We start from the raw sequence: 20,804 nt of genomic DNA on the forward strand, positions 1-20,804 counted from the left end.
AAGGTAAAAAAAGGAATAATGAAGAGGGATGATTTTGAAGAAATATGGAAAATATTTGTCCTAAAGGTTTTAGTAAAAGATGAAGGTGGTTTAGCTCCACAGGAAGAGTTACGATTTTGGAGGGAAGAATAATATGAAGATATTAAGTTCTGGTGATGGGGAGCACTTGGGGGGGGATGTTAATTAATGGTAAATTAATAGTATTATATTTTAGTGGACAGTATATGTTATGAATAGTATATGTTGAAAAGAAGATAGTAATAAGAATGAAGATATCAATAATAATTTCATGTGGTTTTTAAAATTATCTGTTTAGTTACTATTAAATGGTTTAACATGAACAAGGTTCAGTTGAGGTAATTAACATATTGTATGTGGAATATTATGTAGAAGACATCAGTGATATCTTCATTGGCCAACTGAAATGCACATTATACTTGTTGCAAGTTTTCAAAGCTCCATGGGCTTCTTCATCAGGCAAGATGTTACAAACCAACAGGAGGGGAAAAAACAATTGGAGATGTTAGTCAGATGCCTGCATGTTGTTTCAGTCCTTAGTAAAGATGTTATGATGGGGAGGATATCTTTTGCAGGCAGGCTCTTCCTCCTTCTGTCCATGCGACAATAGGGAGATTTGCAAAGTCCAGGAAATTTAAAGTCCATTTGTAATTTACTGAGAATGTTTTAATTCAAATCCAGGTCAGAAATTAAGGCTGCAAGCCTGTGTTTTCACTTAAACACAATAGGTAGAACTTGTTTTCTGAGTGAACACCTCTGTGATTTGTTGTAAGACAATTGATAATGTTTATGCATTCACAGCAGTGGTGTCACTAGGGTTGGTGTCACTCGGTGCAGAAACTCATGGTGTCACCTCTCCAGTGACCTCCTCCCATTTCACACCTTGTAGAAAAGACTCCTCCTCCTTCTGTCCATGAGACACTGTCCAACTCTCGCATCCCTTCATGGTAACTGGGAATACAATGGGCTGAAAGAATCTGACTTTAGTGCTCAGTTGTATGTCTTTGCTATTCAGTATCTTTTCCAGTTCTTTCATAGCTGCCCTTCCCATTCCCAGTCTTCTTATTTCCTAACTGTAGTCTCCATTCTGGTCAATGTTTGATTCTAGATATGAGAATTCTTTAACTATTTCAATTTCCTCACTGTCTAGATTAAACTTGCGTATTTCTTCTGTGGTCATGATTTTTGTTTTTGTTATGTTCAGTATCAGACCTGCCTTTGCACTTTCATCTTTGACCTTTCTTATTAACTGTTCCAATTCCTGAATGTCTTCTGCTAATGACCATAGCTAGTATAATATCGAACACTCAAAGGTTATCAAAATTGGAAGGAGCTCCATAGGCCATATAGTTCAATCTCTCTGCTAGGTGCTGGAAATCCAGCTACAGCATCCCTAGCAGGTCGCTGCCTAGTCTCTTTTTGAGTACCTCCAGAGAAAGACCCCACCATCTCTAATTGGTTCCATTATTGAACAGCGCTTACTGTCAAAAAGTTCATTCTGATCTTCCATCAAAATCTATCCTCCTTTAACTTCAAACCATTATACCTAGTCCTACCCTCTGGGGCAGCAGAGAACAAGCCTGCACCCTCCTCTCTGTGACAATCCTTTAGATATTTAGAGTGCAATCACCTCACAATTCAGTCTTCTGTTCATCAGGCTGAACATGCCTAGCTCCTTCAATCTTTCCTTATATGTTTTGTTACCCCTTATCATCCCTGTTGCCTTCTCTGACTTGCTCTGGCTAATCAGTTTGCTAATCAAAATATCATGGAGACGTCATCAAATTTTTTGCTGAAATTAAAATAAATGACACCCACAACATTCCCATCACTTACTAAACTAGAGACACATTTTTTTAAAAAAAGGAATACTGTTAGTTTGGCAAGATGCTGGCTTCTAGTAATCATCGCATTGTCATCTAAATATCTGCCAACAGACTACATTGTAATGTGTTCTAATGTTTTTCTCTTTTTTTGCCCATTTTGATGAGAGGGACAGTGTGTGCCTTTCTCTGATCCTCTGGCACTTCACCTGTTCTTGAGATTTCTTAAAATTTATAGCAACTGTGGTTCAGAGGGTTCTTCAGGACTCCTTTAGGACTCTGGGATGCAGTTCTGTTGTCTCTGCAGATCCGGACTGGTTTAGGTTAACCAGGTGATGCCTGGCTATCTCTATCAATTTTGATTTGCAGTTCAGATGCCTTGCTAAGGTTTCTGCTGATGCATGGAAGCACAAATTATTTTTTGGGGGATAATAATGAAGCAAAATATGTACTGAGTGGTTCTACCTTTTCGCTGTGATCTTTAGGATTTTACTATCATTACTGAACAGTGGCCCCACAATTTCCTTGGTTATTTTGCTTCAAATGTATTTGACACCCACCCTCCTTTTGTTGTTTCCTCTTTGCGGCTGCCTAGCCAGCTTCAACTCATTCTAAGATTTAACTTTCCTTATATCATTGTGAAATGATATCATGGGGTTGCACATCTGTACTCTTCCTTGCTGATTTGTCCTTTCATTCTTTATACATGCTTCTTTATTTTCACTTCCTCTTTGAGTTTGCTGTGCAGCCATATCCCCCCCCCCTTTTTTTTTTGTTGTGCAGCCATATTTTCCTATGTTTCCCATTTTTCTTCTCTTCCATGGGATTGTTTGTGATTGTGCTTTTTGCAACCCTTCTTCAAGAACTCTCACCCTTGCTGTGTGTTATTCTCCTTTAGCATCTCTTGCCATGAGATTCTACCAAGCTTTCCCCCAAGCTTATTAAAATCAGTTTTCTTGAAATCAAAGGTCCTTGTTTGACTATAATTTTCTTTGCCTTGTCCCACAGTTGAGAATTCTAGCATTACCTGAGTCCAAAACACACTGCAGAAATAATCTAGTTTGAGACTGCTTTAACTGCCCTTGCTCAGTACTAGGGAATCCAGGGAATTGTAGTTTATTGTGGCACCAGAGCAATCTGACAAGAGAAGGCTAAATGTCTCACCAAAGTGCAGTTCCCTAGTACTAGAATTCCTTAGTACTGAGCCAGGGCAGTTAAAATTGTCTCAAACTGGATTATTTCTGCAGTGTGTTTTGGACCACAGTCACTTCCCCCTAAGTACCAACAACTTTGATTTCAGTCACCAACTCCTCCCTATTGGTTAAGAGCAAGTCTAGAATAGCTGTGCTCCTTGTTTCTTCCTCTACTTTTTGAAATAGGAACTTATCTGCAAAGCATACCAGAAATTTGTTGGAGAGCCTATGCCTAGCAGAGTCTTTGCCAGATTGGGTTCCAAGCAACCATACACTGTGGCCCTGATATGGCCTTTCCAGGGCGCAGAAAGGAGCTGCAAAAAGCTGTGGCTTTACAGTGCTCTTTTGACACTGAATCATCTAAACGCAGCACCAGGGGAGTGCTATGACATCACGTGCTGTATGGTGCGGTGTGTGGTGTCACACTGCCATGGGGGCAGAGTCAAGGCATGCATCATATGGATGTCATGCCCTTACTCGGCTCCCAGGTCAGCGTTAATGGCCAACCTGCACAGGTCCTTAGGCTCTTAGCAGATATCAGGGTAATCGAAATCCCCCATAACTACTCATTCTTCTCTAAGATTTCTCATATTTGTTTCTGAAAAGCATCATCCACCATTTCTTCTTGGTTTGGTGGCCTATAGTAGACTCCTACCACAATGTTGTTTTCATTTCTTTATTTTTACCCAAATGCTCTCAGTTGGTCCAGTCTGATCACTCTCATGGATCTGTATACAATTGAATTTGTCCTTGACATATAATGCTACTCCACCACCTTTCCTGCTACTTCTCTGTACTTTTTGAATAGTTATTACACTCAGTTATTACACTCCAATTATGGCAGTCATCCCACCAGGTCTCCATTATACCTATAAAGTCATATTTACCTTTCTGCACAAGGGCCTCAAGCTCATCATCATCAATCCCCCCCCCCCCCCCAATACTCTGTGTTTTGGTGTCTAGACATCTGGGATCTGCGATTTCCATTATCATCCTCAGCTTCTGTAGAATTCACATCTTTGTATTTAGAGCCTGCCTTTGAGATGATGTTTGAACAATCATCTCTGCTTCATCATTTAAACTGCATTTTTAACTTGGTTAGCACTGTACTGCAATCTCTTGCTTGTATTTAGGAACCCAACAGAGAGATTATTTTTAAAGAAATCTGATTGCTTTTAAAATTGCACCGCTGGAAAGTGTTGCATAGTGAATCCCCTGAACATAATGATATTTTGGTATTTTATGTGGATGGCTTTATTTTATCTTGTGAGCATGGATTTCACATCATAGCATCATTACAGAGTGATGTATCAAGATATAAATTGGCAAGTAGCTCTAAAATTTCCCTTTTCTTTATTTCCACCAAAGTATTTTTACAGTATAATAACATGCATTATTGAGTGTAAAGCTATATATAATCATGTATCAGTGTAACAGTTAATTGTAACAATGTTTAAAATAATGTAATCATTCTGGATTGCTCTCCGTTCAGAAAACTGGTGCCATTGTCTTTATCTTATTTGCTTGATTCTACTGGTGTATTCCTTTAGATGACAATGGTATCTTCAGACACTAACCTGGCAGTAAATGAATAGGCTTTACAACCAAGCTGCTGTATAAAATACTCAGTTAAGATCAGTGATCAACTTGTATACCTTCCATCTGTATTGGGCTGGGAGTGAACCATTGTCAAGAAATAAGACAGCAATTCTAAAGCTACTTACCTGAAAGGAAGCCCCTTTTAACTCAATGGGAGTTATGTTTGAGTAGATACATACATGAATGCACAGTAATTCCCCCCCCCCCCAATAAAGCAGAAGCGGTACTGAGATGCTCACATGCCCTTTATAACCAGCTATGCACTTGCAGCTCTCTGCATGAATAGGAGCTTCTTAGTGTAAAGAGAGACTACGGGGCTGTAAAAACAGCCCTGAGTAAGCCACCCCTTCTTCAGCCAGATCAGGGCCATGGCAACCACACACCACAGTCTCGATCTGGCCTTTCCAGGGTGCAAAAAGGATTCCCAAAAAGCGGTTCCTTTTTGTGCCCTGGAAAGGGGGCGATAGCCGCAGCACCACAGCGATATGGTGTTCCTTCGGCTCTGCATTGTGTATTGTGTCACAGTGTTCTGGCTGTGGGGATGGGGTGTGTGTCATTGTTTTAATTTCCTCATGTACAGTGGCTCTCCACATTTGCAGCTTTGATTAATATCTTCTCTCTAGGAATGTCTAGGTCCTCCAGTCCATCTCTGCCAGAGGTTGAGCATAGACTTGTGCTGGAGAACCTAGAAGTCTGAAGAGCCTCAACATCTTCAAAATGCATTTGATAACCCAGCACAGCTGCTGTTCCACCAGCAGCAAAAGAGCTGTTCATTAAGGCAGGCCTTTGACACGTATGCTAGCCTTCTGTCTCTGTGTGTCATAACTAGTTGGGTACTGGCTTTGTCTTTTATTGTTCCATTTTAAATGTATATAATATAGAGAAACTCTACTTTGTGACTGAAGGCTGCTAGGGCAGAGCATGTGCTAGAATTGCTTGGAAGCTATAATCGGCTGGATGAGGCACACACTGAAGCTGGATGCTGATAAGTTGGAGACTTTGTGGACTGGTTATTCTTGATACCAGGAACTGGGTGAGCAATCTGTATGCCCCCTAAGGGAGTACTCCTAGATCAACCTCTGTCACTGGAGGCCTAGGTGGGTTCCATGGCTCAGAGTGCTTGGAGCCATCTTTGACTGGTCCACCAGCTTTTACTGGTCCACCACTTTTCCTCAGTGGTGTCATTAACAGTGGTGTCACCCTGTGTGGGAAGGGCACACATTTGTCTCTCCTGTTCCCTCGTCATCTGGTAGGGAGTGTGAGGATGGAACAGCAAGGATGGGCACACATCTCTCCTCCTGCACCAAAGGGGAGGAGGGCCCAAGGGGGTGTCATCCCTATTCTGGGGTATTTGTAACTTCCAGATGAGACTACTCCAATATATTCTGAGTTTACCTGCCCCTCTAGACCTATAAGTTCCTAGAGAAAAAACTTCTCTGGGCATTTGTAGGCCGATGTTGACCATAGAGGACTTGAAGATTTCTAGAGAGGTGTTTTGTTACGTAAAAAGAATAGTGTACTGCAACTGTTCAAGTGTTTTCGTACATGGAATAAAAGTGGTTGCAGTTTTATCCATTGTATAGTCAAGATCAGCGCAGGGCCATTAAAGTTCTGCAATTAATATTATTGAATAATAAGGTTTGCTCTATGAAGGAATGGGATTTACTCTTTTTCATGGGGGAAAAACACATCCCAGCATATATACAAACTGTCTAAAATGTTCCAAGTAACCCAGCATGTATTTTAGGTAGCCAGATTGAATTTGACCACTTGAAAATAAAATACTGTTTGTACTAGTATGCAGAGAACCATGAGTATATTCCAGCGACATATAAATATATAAGCACAGTTGGCACTCCATATCCATTCTGCATCCATGGTATGAAATTTTTTTTAAAAATCCAAAAAGCAAACCCATTTATTGCTGATGACTACAGATATTTTTAATGGTTAATGCATTGATAACTATTTCCCAATGTCCTTCAGAGCATTTTTGCCAACTGACTGTACATAATGGGACTAGAGCATCCGTGGATTTTAATACCCATGAGAGGTCCTGGAACTAAACCCTAGCAGATATCAAAGGCCCACTGTACACTTGATAATAGAGTTTAAATGTTTACTACATTGGACATGTTCTATTGAATTTAAAATGTTTTTTGTATTCTACTTTAAAAGTCTTTTTATCACTTAAAAATGTCATACACACACAAACAAAAACAAATATGTAAATTTTATTTTATTGCAAGCAGATTTAAATATCTACCGCTTTGTACAATCTGCAGAATGTTCCAAAATACGAATATAAAGAATTCATGTATCTACAGAAATGAAAGTTTAAAAACAACACTGAAAATAAACTTTACATTAATGCACATGTATGTATATGTATATATATATATATACACACACATATACATACATATATATAATATGCCCCTAGTATTTGAGACTGCATTGATCCAGTTAATAAAGTGTTATAGAATAGTCTAAATAGCAGTTTTGAAGGCTGAATTATTGTCAGATAAGTGCACCTATCATTGTACCATTTAAAAATACATGTCAGCATTTATTGCTGATGACTACAGATATTTTTAATGGTTAATGCACTGATTACTATTTCCCAATGTCCCCCAGAGCATTTTTGCCAATTCTACTTTACATTACAGAAAGAGTATTGAAAGAGTATTGAGAATGACAGCGCACACATGACAGAATTTTTCAGACAATGCACATTTAAAATTCTGTATAATTTTGACAAAGGTAAAGCTGTATGAACTGATGTGTGCAATTGTGCAACATACAATCATGTACATATTTCTTTCATAACACTATGACAAAATCCCATTAAAGCTTTTCAACAAGATCCCACAGATGTCACAAACTAGTGCAGTTTTCTTCCTTTGATATCTGCATTATAAGTGGGATAAATAGGTTGATGGAACTGAGAGAAATACATGTAACTGAACAAAATAACAGGTAAGAACTTTAGGAGAATTCCCAAGTGGGTGAGCCTCAGTGAAAATACATGTTTAGCCTTCATGAAAATTTGGTTGCTGCCCACAAGTTCCAGCACATTATTAAAGCATTTGAAACATTTTTTGTTAAAGGGTTCAACAAGTCAGACAAAGCCATTTGAATTACACAGAATGTTGCTATTAAATATTACAGCTATGTATGCATTTTCGGATTAAATTCCACCACCCAGAAAGCTGTATGGAAATTTAGCTTATGCCCATGGATCTCTATTCTTGAATTCTCTCATGCAATCCCCCAATGTGGGAGTAGAAAAACAAATACTCTACACCCGTCATCAAGCTGAACTATAGGCACATTACTAAACGGCTGATCTCGGTTTTCAGTTTGGGCCCACTGATGGTTTTTTATTTTTTTCCAGAAGAGGATAGCAATAGCAAGTACATTTCTATACCACTTATCAGTGCACTTAAGCTCTCCCTAAGCAGTTCACAAAATGTAAGCTAATTGCCCCTACCAATCTGGGTATTTATTTTAGCCACCTCGGAAGGATGTAAACCTGAGTCGAGCTTGAGCCCCTGGCTCGTATTTAACTCTCAACCTTATGGTTTGAAATGACCTCCAAGACTCTGGGACTGGCTGCAGGAGTGTTCCTTTGATAGGAGAATCTCATCTCCATGCTTTCTTCCATTAGGGGGAATGTAGCAAAGCTTCCTGCCGTTATCTCTGACAAAGGATTACCCAGTATATCACTAGCCCATGTGGGAGATAGGAATATGGGATGGGAATTCACCTCCCTTTTCGTGTTCCCAATTTGGAGGGTGAGTGCAACGTGTATTCCAAATGGATACACATTGGGTATCCCCAGTGTGGGTTAGGGTTGGGTGAGGACTTCTTGGGTTAGGTGAGTACTCACTACTGGCCCAAGGTTTTCTCTGCTGTGCTACTTCGCTACATTTCCATATTAAAATGGAGAGTGCAAGAAAGATTGATGTTCAAATTAAGATAATTGATGACCTAAACATATATTAGCTTTTCCTTTAACACATGAGGTATTTTTTTTAAATAAGCAGTTATTTCGTGGAAACCGAATGACCCCTTTAAATTCAAAACTATTTTTCTTCTAGAATGTATTTGCATGTCAAGCTAAGCCATGGTTTATGTTATACTTGATTTGTTGCTTGGGCCATGAATTGTTCCATAGACAATAAAATAAACCACAGCTTGCTTGTCCTATTTGCTGACCTGTTTTTTTTTTTTAATCCCAATCATTTTCCGAGCTCATATTCCAGAGTGAGCAGCTGAAAATGTAACCATGGGAAAAGCCATGGTTCTGAGTTTCAACACAATGACAAGCTATGATTTCAACACATCAGAATTTGGAGGCCTATAACAAACCAAGGCTTCTAACTGTGATTTGCAGCTGACTAACAAATTATCGTTTTTTAGGGAATGAGTTCAGCCATAGCCAGAAGTGAACAAACTATAATTTGTTTACCATTAATGGTTTGGGTCTATATAGACAGTGGGGAGCCAATGAAATCAGTGTGTTTGTTCTACATATGTCTTAGTCTGAATGCAATCAAAGAAGTTTAAAAAACCCAAATCGCTTAGCTACAGTTATATGTTTCTGCCTGTAAAATATCATTCAGTTTAGGGATCAGCGGAGATGCAAGAAGGTTACAGTAAACCTCCTTTGTTGGTCAACAAAACAGGAATGCAGCATTTTCAAACCATCAAGCAAGAATCTTCTTATTTAAGGCTAAGAGATGGAAATGAGAAACACAAAAACAAGCAACTGGTACAAAGCTTTATGGAACAAAAATATAAGAACAGTAGTAGCAGAAGCTTGTTGTAAGAAGTATTTGTTGCAACATTAAAAGCCAGTCTTTAGAAGTGAAAGCAAATAAAATTAAAATCATTAGCTGTGGATTATTCAGAAAGAACAAACCTAGTTCTAATTTTAACATTCATGTGAATTTCAACATTCAGTCACAAGTCCACTATAAGATAAATTCTGGAGATCCAAAACTCATAAGTATAAAAAAAAGTCTAAAACATACACTTTAAAAAAAATAGAAATGGTGTGTTAACAAATGTATGCATAAAACAGATATATAAATAGCTATAGTATTGAAAAATATTTCAGTGCAAAGGCAATTTTAAGATTTCTAAAAATACATTAAAAATAATTTTGTTAACTACACTCAAACAGGAGATTTATCACTACTACATATATAAAATCAATACCCACATCAAGTTGATTTCTTAAAAATATATATATTTATATATATTTGTTGCCAGTGTTTTATGTAGGGGACATTTCTACCCGTCATTCAAGTATGTAATGTCAAATAAATATTACCTTTAGGTATTACCTTCAGCATGTGAACAAGACTGATATTGGAAAGTGCTTTATCTTAAATGACAAGAAATGCTGTGATGATGTGTGTTATTGGTGGGTGATGATGGGGAATTTATGGGAACAATATCAGATTCTTATTCTCCATAATCTTTGGTATAATCAAGTTTTCAACAATTTGCCTTTTGAAATGTTTTGTTTCCCTTTGCCCCATCTTTGCCCAGGGAAGGTGAAAATAAAACTACACATGGTTTTCTCCACACAGAAACTTTAGTTCCTATATAAAGCAATTTTCAGCAATTTTGATGCCCTAAATAAAACACTGGGATAAAAGAAACAAAAAGGTTATGTGTCAGCTATTATCAAAAACAGTACAAAGCAAAACTATAGCCACAAATGAAGCTGAAGTACAAGCTGGCTGTCATTTTTGAAAACGATTACAATTTTTGTGGGTCCGCCAAGTCCCCATTCAAGGAAGAGGGAAAACTACCCTCAAGTGGTTATTGATTAATGCAAACTGTCACAAAGCTGTATCTTTATAAGAGAATAGGCCATGTAAGGCCCTTTCAAACTGATCTATGATAGTGCTATGTTTCCACTTTCACTGCCATGGCAACATCTTATATAATACTGGGATCTGCAGTTTAGCATAGGGTAATTTCAGCCAGAGACCTGTAATGCCTCACAAACTACAAACTTAGCCTTTTGCTTACCCCACACAGACGTGACCAGCCGTGGAGTTAAAGTGGAATCATAGGAATCTTTCACACAAAGGCACTTACCATTCCTAAAATGCCAGCAAAACGTTCCTGAAGAGCGAAAGTGGGATAGCTGGTTGCGCTTCTAAATAGTCATTGAGGCATCCTGCTTCTCTCCCATTGTCAAAGTGTTCGCAAAGCAGCCATTTCTTGAATAACCGAAGTGCCTGTTATTCAAGAAATAGCTGTTCCATGAACACTTTGACAACAGGAGAGAAGTGGGACGCCTCAATGATGATTCAGAAGTGTGACTGGCTATCCCACCTTCCCATTTCAGGAACCTTTTGCCGACAGTAATCCTTCATGTGATAAGGGCCACAGTCCTGCATATGTATAATGTAACTCCTAGATTTCACTTTATCTTTAAAATTCAAATAAAACAAAAACTAAATGGGGCCATGGCTCAGTGACAGAACACATGTTTTTCATGCAGAAGGTCACAGATTCTCAGTCCCATGCCTCTTCAGGCAGAGCTGGAAAAACTCCTTTTTGAATATTACTGGGAGATTGGGCCAATGATTTGACTTGATCTACGGCAGATTTCTGTGTTCCTAGTCAAAAAAATTCATTGTTTTGACAGGAAAAATATGTAGCAGAAAACACTTCCTAATGCCTCAGTACCTAACTTATTTTATAGATAACAAAATGGCAGAATAGTGGCTTATTGTTGATAATTTCCTAAAGCCAAATTCTTGAATTCTGTCATGATTTTCAATTCAGAGCCTGTAGTGGCCATTTCACCCACTTGCTAGCCAGCTTGACTTCTTGAGGTTTGTAGAGAGTCTAGGTGAAAATGTATTGGTCTACAGTGGTAAAACAATCCTAAAATCACAATCCTACTTGGCGACTTACAATAAAATGGACATTAGAGAGTGTTTCTTGAAAGAAGATTTGCACAGAGGAAACACCAGTTTGTTCTACAGAAAGAGCAAAGAAAGGACAAAGACAAGTCAGAAACAGCACCTGTGAATAAGCTTTCAGTGACTTTCACAAGGGATCTAAGATCATTGTTCATAACTGACAATTTTTAACTGCTGATCTCAGAAGTGGATCATTGACTGAAGGAGGACTGTTCAAGTAATAAAGAGAAATGATAAAAGCAATAAACATACAAAGGTTTTGAAAGAATGGAATGAAATCATATAGTGCCGTCCATTCTCACAGTGCCAGACTGTGTAGATAATTCATTGTTTCAACAGTTTAAAACATAAGAAGAAAGGCCAATACTCCTGGAAAGGTTTATACTCAGCGCTCTTGATCCAGTTTCTCACGATATTACCGGATAGTAAAAGCTTATTGAAAATTCCAGTCAGGATTGTTAAATACTCATTTGCAGATTTTTGTTTGAGGGGTTAGGAACTGTAGTTCTTAAAGGCTTGAATTGGTGATCTGTCACAGACATGTTTCCAAACCTGAACCCCTGTGGTAGTACCCCACACCAGAATCAAAACGCTTATTGGAATAGCCAAAGATAGATGGGAGCATTGAATAATCATAGTTTCGCCAATGTGTAAACATTGTTTTTTTAGAATGAGAACTAGACCTTCTTGGGGGGGAATTCTTGCAGTCATTGCTCCTGTATCTTGGTCTCTTCAAAGGGGCAAGAGGTGTAAATTCTGATATATGGTCCCGACCACAGCTTGATGTAGTCTGCCAAGAAAACAAACAACGGGTTGTGAAACAACACAATAATACATAAAAAGGCTTTTATGTGGCATCTATAATTTCCATGGGGCAACATGGTCACATTAATTCATATAAATGGTTTTCTAACAGGACACAGCATCCTGACTTGTTTAAACTGAAGGTACTCTCAATGAAATTTTGTTTTACATGCAATATTCCCCGCCCCCCAGTTTAATATTGTGCTCAGGAGGAATAATAAAATGTTTGGCTTTTACCTGTTCCTTATGTTGCATTTTGCATGATAAAATCTTTTTATATATAGATATCCTTTGTATTTTTTATTCAACATTTCTAAGGAAAATAATTATGTGGAAGACTTTAATCCTGAGAATTAATTTATAATTTTCTTACTATACCAAGATGAGTTGGTGGTAAAATGAAGACATTATTCCAGCCCACATGAAGCATGCTGATGTATGAGAGCAGTTCTGCCATTTTGGATAATTTATGCATTAGTATCGTTTAGGATAGTAAAATGTTTATAAGTTACAACTGAATCAGAAAAATAAATAAACGAATACATTTGTGCTTTTACTTCATGTTATTTTTTGTAACTTGCCCAAAAGAAATTATCCATTTTGCCTTCAACAACGTTTTTTTCTAACCTATGCCATTAATCATGAAGTCAGTCTTAACTAGGTACTGTCTATTATGTCAGCTACAATATTTGAAATACAAGTACATTCACTCAGTGGTGACTGATACATTTCAATGAGAAACCCACATTTACTTAAAGCTGCATTCATGTCCATTAAAAGTTCTACCAGAATCAATGCAAAATTTAAAACAAAAACTGGTTGCTTCTTAAACCTATCACTATGTTATGGAATGAACTTGGACAGAATTCTAGGGAATAACATATGAAAAGAAGTTCAGGAAGTTTAACATGTTTGTTTATATATACGTTTTTGTATTTTTGTATGTATGTTTAGTTATTTTTAATAAATAAAGTTAAAAAACCTCCAAATCTTTCCAGGAAATGCATATACAAAATTCTATTGCAAAAACTTACCTGTGCTCTGAAATGCATTGAAAACAAACTATATTATTAAAAACCACAGAAATCATGTTTAATTTGGGACAGATCAGCAAAAACTCTGGAGGAAACGAGTTTTTCTTTTGAAGACATCACAGCACACCAATAGAAATTACCAAAAGGGTAACACTGTTACCTATCAATGATCTAATTATGCCTCGGAAGCAGAAAGGGTTCCTTCAAGGAGTGGCCCATCGCTGTTCGGCAGTGCATTTACAGTTGTTTTATGTTTCATACTCTTCTGCAAGGATGAGGAAAAACACTGAGACTACAGCTCCATATGAACATCTCAAGCAGAAAGTGTTAACTGTAGGGTTAGGATGGCTAACATACACCAAATCACCAGTAATGACAATGAAAAAACAAGTTGAAAAGGTAAATTACCAAGAAATTATTACAATGCAATAGCTGAGGACTTAGGCTTTTTAAAATCATTTTATTTAGAGCTTGATTTTCATATTCTCAGTGGAAATGGATTGTGAAAATAACACTAGTGTCACTGGTATGCAACAGAATCACAGGATGCAGCAGTGCCCTCAGTCATAGTGCTTGAATGAACAGGTTTTGAGGGAGCTATGTGAACAGCAAGCTCCTAACACATTTGCCCTTGGCGAAAATGAATCTTCACTGTTATACTTCTCATACTATTAAGAAAAAGCATAAACTTGCAAAATGTCCATGCAAAAGTGCATATGAATTATTACATGGAGAAAATGAAATACGTTTTACCATAATACTACCTTTATTGTGGGATTCTAAATCTACATTTGCATCAGAAACATTTTTTTACAGTTAATAAGTCCATACAACTGAAAGGGTTATGGCTTAATTGTTTCTGTAGTTTTAAAGTTTTAAAGTTAAAACCTGACACTGAGTTTACACTAAAATCTTAGAAGTTAGAAACAGGAAACAGGAATAATGTTCAGCAGAGATGAAGACACAGTAATACTTATTTACAGTAAAAGCAAAATGATTATATAAGATAGGCATAAGAGAATGAAACAATACATGCAGAATTCTTAGCCAGAGAATCATATCAGACAAACACACTGGCTGGCATGAAGGACCAATTTGAAATCAGGAAAGAAATAGAGTTTAGCTTGTTCATCAAAAGAAACAGATTCCTCCAAAGCTTTTGCAGATTCATTGATTACAACCTCCCAAAGCAGCTTGCATATATGATAAATGCAAGCCTCTATAAATAGAAACAGCAAAAGAAGAGGCAGACTTTTAAAAAAAATCAAATTGTAAAACTTGCAATCATTGGCAACAATGTTCTTGCTTACCCCACACAGAAGTGACCAGATAAACAGCATAAGGTGAGAAATGTAATGAATTTAGAAAAAGACAGGCTTGTATTGTCAGAATGGAAAGAGAAAACCAAAATAATAATCTGTTATGTAAAATACTAGATTCAAACCAGATCAGGCACATTTTGCCCTGAACATAGTTTGCAAGGCAAACACAAAAACACACATTGATGTTTAGTACAAATTCGCAAACCTTAAATCTGCAAAAGACGCAGAAATGCTTTAAAGAAAGGGAGGATCAAATGTACAAGTCATGGTCAGATTTGCCCACCTAATGCCAAACCACAGTTTAGCATCACATCTGAATCATCCTGTTGTATTCAGGAGTATGCATCATATCTGTGTTTGGCAAACAGTCCACTCAAGTGACTGCAATGCAAACACTATGTGTGTCTTCCTGTAGAAAAACAACCACTATTGAAAAAGTAAAGACCATTGCAGTGAAGTTACTCTGTCAAGCTATTCACATAGAAAGACTAAGTGCCAAAACAAATGGCCCTAAAGGGGTAGCGTGATGCCACCCTTTTGAACGCCAGATCGGGGCCATGGCAGAAGCATGACACAGCCCAATCCAGCTTTTTTCTGTCCCAGAAAGAAACGGCAAAATGCAGCTGCTTTTGGGGGTAGAAAAAAGCCGCTCTTTCTGCCACCACCATGGCTTTGCAGCACTCAGGTGGCGTGTAGCATTTAAATGCCGTGCCACTGGAGCACCATGAAGCCGGCCCACATGTGGGCAGGCGGGTGGTTTCCAGGTGGCATTAGGACATACATCATGCATGCCCCCCCCCCAATGCTGTCTGCAAGGCAGCTTTTAGTGCCAGTTTGTACTGGATCAAACAAAGAACTGTGCATAACTACTCATGAAATACAAGTTTGCAACATTTGAAAAGGCAAAGAGAAAATGTCTATAAAATTATTTTGAGTACAATGAGATTTAATGTACGGTAGGTGATATGAGATATGGCTAACATCTTGTGATTGTGAAAGCATTTAATGTCCTGTGAATGAAATGGCCAAGCATGCAGAAAAGGCAGGGAAAAAATCACCTTTGTTCCATTAGAAACTTAGACTGCTTGAAGTCTGAGAAAGCATAAAGATTGTAGACTGCTCAACAGAAAGGCACTGATGTTTAGTCTGATTTTTCCAGAAGATTGATGGAAGTACCCGTGTACATCATTTATAGTTTAAAGCAAGGAAGCAGTAATTTAGGAAAAGAAGGATGAAGGACAGGAATATATTGGGAGAAGGAAAAAAGAAACACAAGGAATAAATCTGATTAAATGCTAAAGGCATTCTAGAGCATATTACAAAAGACACAATAATGTGATGCTTGGGAACAGCATAAAAAAAGATTCAGATTCCAGCCATAGAGGCGTCACTGTATATATGCAACCCAGAATTTCTTAGAATGAGAAAAACATTTTGCTTATTATCAGTGCATTTCTAACTGTGTTTGTTTAGAACTAAGTACCTTGTGGTTTATTGGGACCTAAGGCCTACTCTCTGCTAAGGGGATTAGGGTTATGTATGCCTACTCATCATATTATATTGCATTATAATAATTACACAGACAAATTATGTCCAATATCAATCATGTCTCGGTATACCAGTTGCTCTGAAATAGGATCAGGTGGGTGCTTACAACTCCCATTTCCCAAATGTGTGCTTCCCACAGTTATTTGGTTAGCCACCATCAGAATATAATGCTGGACTAGATAGATCTGTAGTATGATTCAGCAAGGCTTGTATGTTCTTATATTCTTAACTGGGGACAAAGTTTAACCTAAGACCCTCTCTGGATCTTTCTTAAGTCTGCTAAGGTTTATATCAAGCAAACAGATTTGAGTGGTTGTTTTTTTTAATTATTTAACCAGCTACTTCAAGCACACTTTCTAATAGGTGGTTGTCAAACTGATAAGATGCCTTTCAGTTGTCTAATCATATTGAGCTATTTCTAAATACTGTACTTTTGAACATTTATTTGTCTCCTTGTTCTGGAAAATTATGTTGTTTTATATAATTCCTAAAAATCCATAGTTTAACGAAATAACTTACTGAAATGAATACTGGTTGATAATACTGGCTGACAAATGAACATGGATGAACAAATGACATATTACGTTATTTAGACTAAACTGATGGCTCCTATTGATCAACTATGGTTTAACATTGATGTTCAAGCATCAGAGGTTTTGCCAACCAAGTTGTAATCAATATTACAGGTGATACCTGTTGTTGCTATCTTGTATCACTTTTGGCTGTACACCGCTATGATCGAATTTGGAATAGCGGTATATAAATAAATATTATTATTATTATTATTAATATAGAAATGTAATCAGGCCAGAAAGTTTCCCATAATTCAACTACAGTATAAAAATAGTTAATTTCACAGGAAAAGGTTTTTTGAGATCAGAAAAGCATGCCCTGCTCTTTTCTTTTACCTATCCTTGCCCAATCCTGGCGTTTTCATTTGGCTGAGGAGTCTGATCTTAAATAATTGCTTTGGAATTCACTATGCTTAATTCAAAAAGAAAATTATTGATCCTAGTGTTTGCTTTGATGTTCTTAGAACTTGTTTCTCTCTTATTCTGTATGAAAGAGTAACTGTATAGATTATGTAGACTCAATTCAGTCAATACTCCCTCCGGCCTTCTCTGTGAATATAACATAGCAATAGTAAGTACATTTCTATACCACTTATCAGTACAATTAAGCACTCCCTAAGCAGTTACAATGTGTAAGCTAATTGCCCCCAACACTCTGGGTACTCATTTAGCAACCTCAGAAGGATGCAAGCCTGAGCTGAGCTTGAGCCCCTGGCTGGTACTGAACTCGCACCCTTGAGGTTTGTGAATGAGTGGCTGCAGTACAGGCATTTAACAATTGTGCCACGAGCCTCTGCATTTCATCTTTGTGTCCATTTTCTCTTCAGAAACCCAGAAATCAGCACCCTGATTTAGGACTATATAAACCAGATTTCACAAGCATAAACCTGATTCAAAAGTTATACCCAAACATGGCTGTCCTGGGATGTTGCATATGGAACCTAGGGCATAACATTTTTTCACCTAAAAGACATTTGGAGACGCTAAAGGAGAATATTGTCTGAACCAGGTATGAATTGCAGTGCTCTGGTAGCCCAAAAGGTTAGGAAAAACAGACATCTGAAACTAATTTGTCATTACAAAGTGTGTTTTAAAAAGATACTGGAAGTTTAGAATATTTTGAACAGATTAGATTAATGTAGAGGAAGAAAGATAGCTAGCAGAATTGTGATGCAGTTATAGGTCAGTGTTGTTTTTTATATTTATATTATCCCTGAACCAGGAACCTATCTTTATAGAAAATAGTTTTAGAAATATGGAAAGAAAAGTTTTAATTATACGTGTATCATATTTTACCCTTATTTTTCAGATAAGCGCTGCTTGTAGCAAGCTCTGTGATCAGAACTGTGTCCTTCCCCCCAAATTATCAGAGGTCAAATCCATCAATGGTTCATACATTAATGTCTGCTCATATGAGCATGTAAGTAGAAATAATCTAAGCCATTTGGCTTTACGTAGTCTTAAGTAGCTAATAGCACTCTTTGCAACCTCAAAATGCAATCTCAGGCATACTTATGGGAGACAAACCTCATTTGATCTCAGGAGAACTAAACTGATACTGGGCAATAATTAAGATTAGTGACTCATTATGTATTACCATACATATATAATACAATAATAAGACTACTTTGTTTTTACCTGGGTTCTTTCTGTTGCTGTAGGCCACAGTTGCCTGCATAAGACTTTCTTCAGTACATCTGGAAGAAGGCTCACAATTATGAGCATAATAATACCCAGCCATGCAGGACCACTAGATAGCATTTGTAGGAACACATAGTACATCCTCTGGTAATTGAGAAAAGGCCTAGTGGCAAGAATAAAAACAAAACATAGTCTAGATGAGAAACCAAAGAATATCCAAGGAAATTGGTGATTTTTAAATTCTAAGTATTTCATACCCTTCAACTGTTCTGATTTTGCAGGAACATTCATAATCCTCTGTCATACCACTTTTTCTGCTGCTGTTAAAATATCCCAGTCTTCCCTCTGTGCCCTCCCCACTCTCCATCTTTATCTTTGTCTTAGTTTACATTTACATTCAGTTAACTCAGTAGAGGAGGGAAAGGGGCAGAATTTTGACCTTCCTAGTGCACTCTGACAAAAGCAAACTGTTGTAGCTTCTCCTAGCTTGTGTGTTGTTCTTCATTAATTCTGACGTTGCTGGGCCACATGTGCTCTAATTTTCATCTGTAAAATATTACAGGGTATGGTATTTATATTCTCACCTTCAAATTATCAGAGTGACTAGATTCAAAGCATTAATGTTTCACATGATTTTTTTTCTCTCTCTTTAACTGAACACTGAGATAAAGAAGTTAAACATGGTATGACTATCTTTTCTTATTCATTCTCCTCTTTTTAATGTGTGCAATCTGTCTTTTCCCTCATAGTCTTCACCTTCTGTCAGGAGAAAATTTATTTTCCAAACAACCACAGATACAATCTATAGAAATTTTGGAATTCATAGCAAAGCATCTATGTACTCCCTGATACTGTATCAAGACCACTTTCTTTTGGTAACAGGTAGTCTTGAACCAAATGAAGCAGGAAATCCCTGCACAGAGCCAAATCTTGTGGAAATAATATTACTCCACACACGAAGCAATTCAACTTAAACTGGGCAAGGCTTCTGCACAAAGTAGCTGAAGCAGACAATCTATTTGAGATTAAGGGCATGTCCACACTTCAGAATTAAAGCAGTCTGACACCACTTTAACTGCCATGTCTCTATTCTACAGAGTCCTGGGATTTGTAGTTTGGTGAGGCATCAGAGCTCTCTGGCAGATCAGACTGAATAACAGAGGCCCGAAACAGACAGGCCAAAAAGTGTGGTTTCTGACTGCTTTGAGGGCGTGGCATGCAGAAGACACATGCCTCAGATGCATCCGAAAGCTGCTCTGAGGCCGCCTAAGGCAGCCCAATCCTGGCCAGGAAAGGAGCAGCAAGAAAACACACCTTGCCAGTAGCCCATTCAGGACCGCAGCGTTGGCCAGTTTCAGGATAGGACCAAATGTGTTTCGACAAAGAGTCTTCGTCAGTGGTCAGAATAGACTGTTGTTACAGTATGGGAGAAATATCAATATATAAGGCCTTATTTATCTGTGGGACATCCAGGTTACTGTCCATCTTCGACAACTAACTACTTACTTTCACTGGGTGTATCCACATATGTTGATATATCTCCCATGCTGTAACAGCAGCCTATTCTGACCACTGACGAAGACTCTTTGTCAAAATGCATTTGGTCCTATTTTATCAATTTACCACTTGTAATGGGCTTTCTATGTTATCCTTTCTATTTGTGTCCTTGGAGGTGTTGAAAACCTCAGTTGTATTTGTATTTGATATGTATGACATCTCCAATATTTGATTTATTCGTTGGGATTTATAGTTCTTTAGCCTAGTACATATTGGCTACACCGGCTCTTTTACTCATTTGCCTCAGAAGCTTTTGATTTTATCTTTGGGCTTTGCACACAAACCACAGCATTTTTGTCTGTTTGCAGGATTTAATATATTTTACCTATCCCTTACATTTTTTAATCCAACTCTTCCAGTTTGTTTCCAATAAAACTATTGCTATTTTATGATCATTGCTCCTTTTTTTCCCCCTAGACTTTTTTGTTCTGCAACTCTTTGTTTGGGTTTAGGGTCACACCTCTGTGTCTTTATCGTAACAGAACTGCACAGGAATTATGCATGTTGTTATTGCTGCTGTTGAGTTACAATAATAGAATTACAGAAGAGGCCTCAAGGGCCATCTCTGCCATGCACAATACACAATCAAAGCACTCCTGATGGATGACCATCCAGCTTCTGTTTAATAATCTCTATAGAAGAGACTCCGTAACTCTATGAGGGAGTGTGTTCCACTGTCGAATAGCTCTTACGGTCAGGAAGTTCTTCCTAATGTTGAGGTGGAATCTCTTTTACTG

The 20,804-nt window shown here is 37.7% G+C and overlaps 1 protein-coding gene across 1 annotated transcript in view; it reads right to left on the reverse strand.

Annotated features, from left to right (window-relative positions):
* Positions 1–6,857: 6,857 nt before the first annotated feature.
* The window catches only part of ATP11A (ATPase phospholipid transporting 11A), an 89,095-nt gene continuing 75,148 nt past the window's right edge, over positions 6,858–20,804 (reverse strand). Inside the window, exons 29-30 of the mRNA XM_042458417.1 lie at positions 18,508–18,673; positions 6,858–12,379 (exon numbers count right to left, since the gene is read on the reverse strand). Of these exons, the coding sequence (XP_042314351.1) occupies positions 12,122–12,379; positions 18,508–18,673 (424 nt within the window). The 3' untranslated portion in view covers positions 6,858–12,121. The remainder of the gene's footprint in view (positions 12,380–18,507; positions 18,674–20,804) is intronic.

Source organism: Sceloporus undulatus, chromosome 3, assembly GCF_019175285.1.
Source record: "Sceloporus undulatus isolate JIND9_A2432 ecotype Alabama chromosome 3, SceUnd_v1.1, whole genome shotgun sequence".
NCBI lineage: Eukaryota > Metazoa > Chordata > Lepidosauria > Squamata > Phrynosomatidae > Sceloporus > Sceloporus undulatus.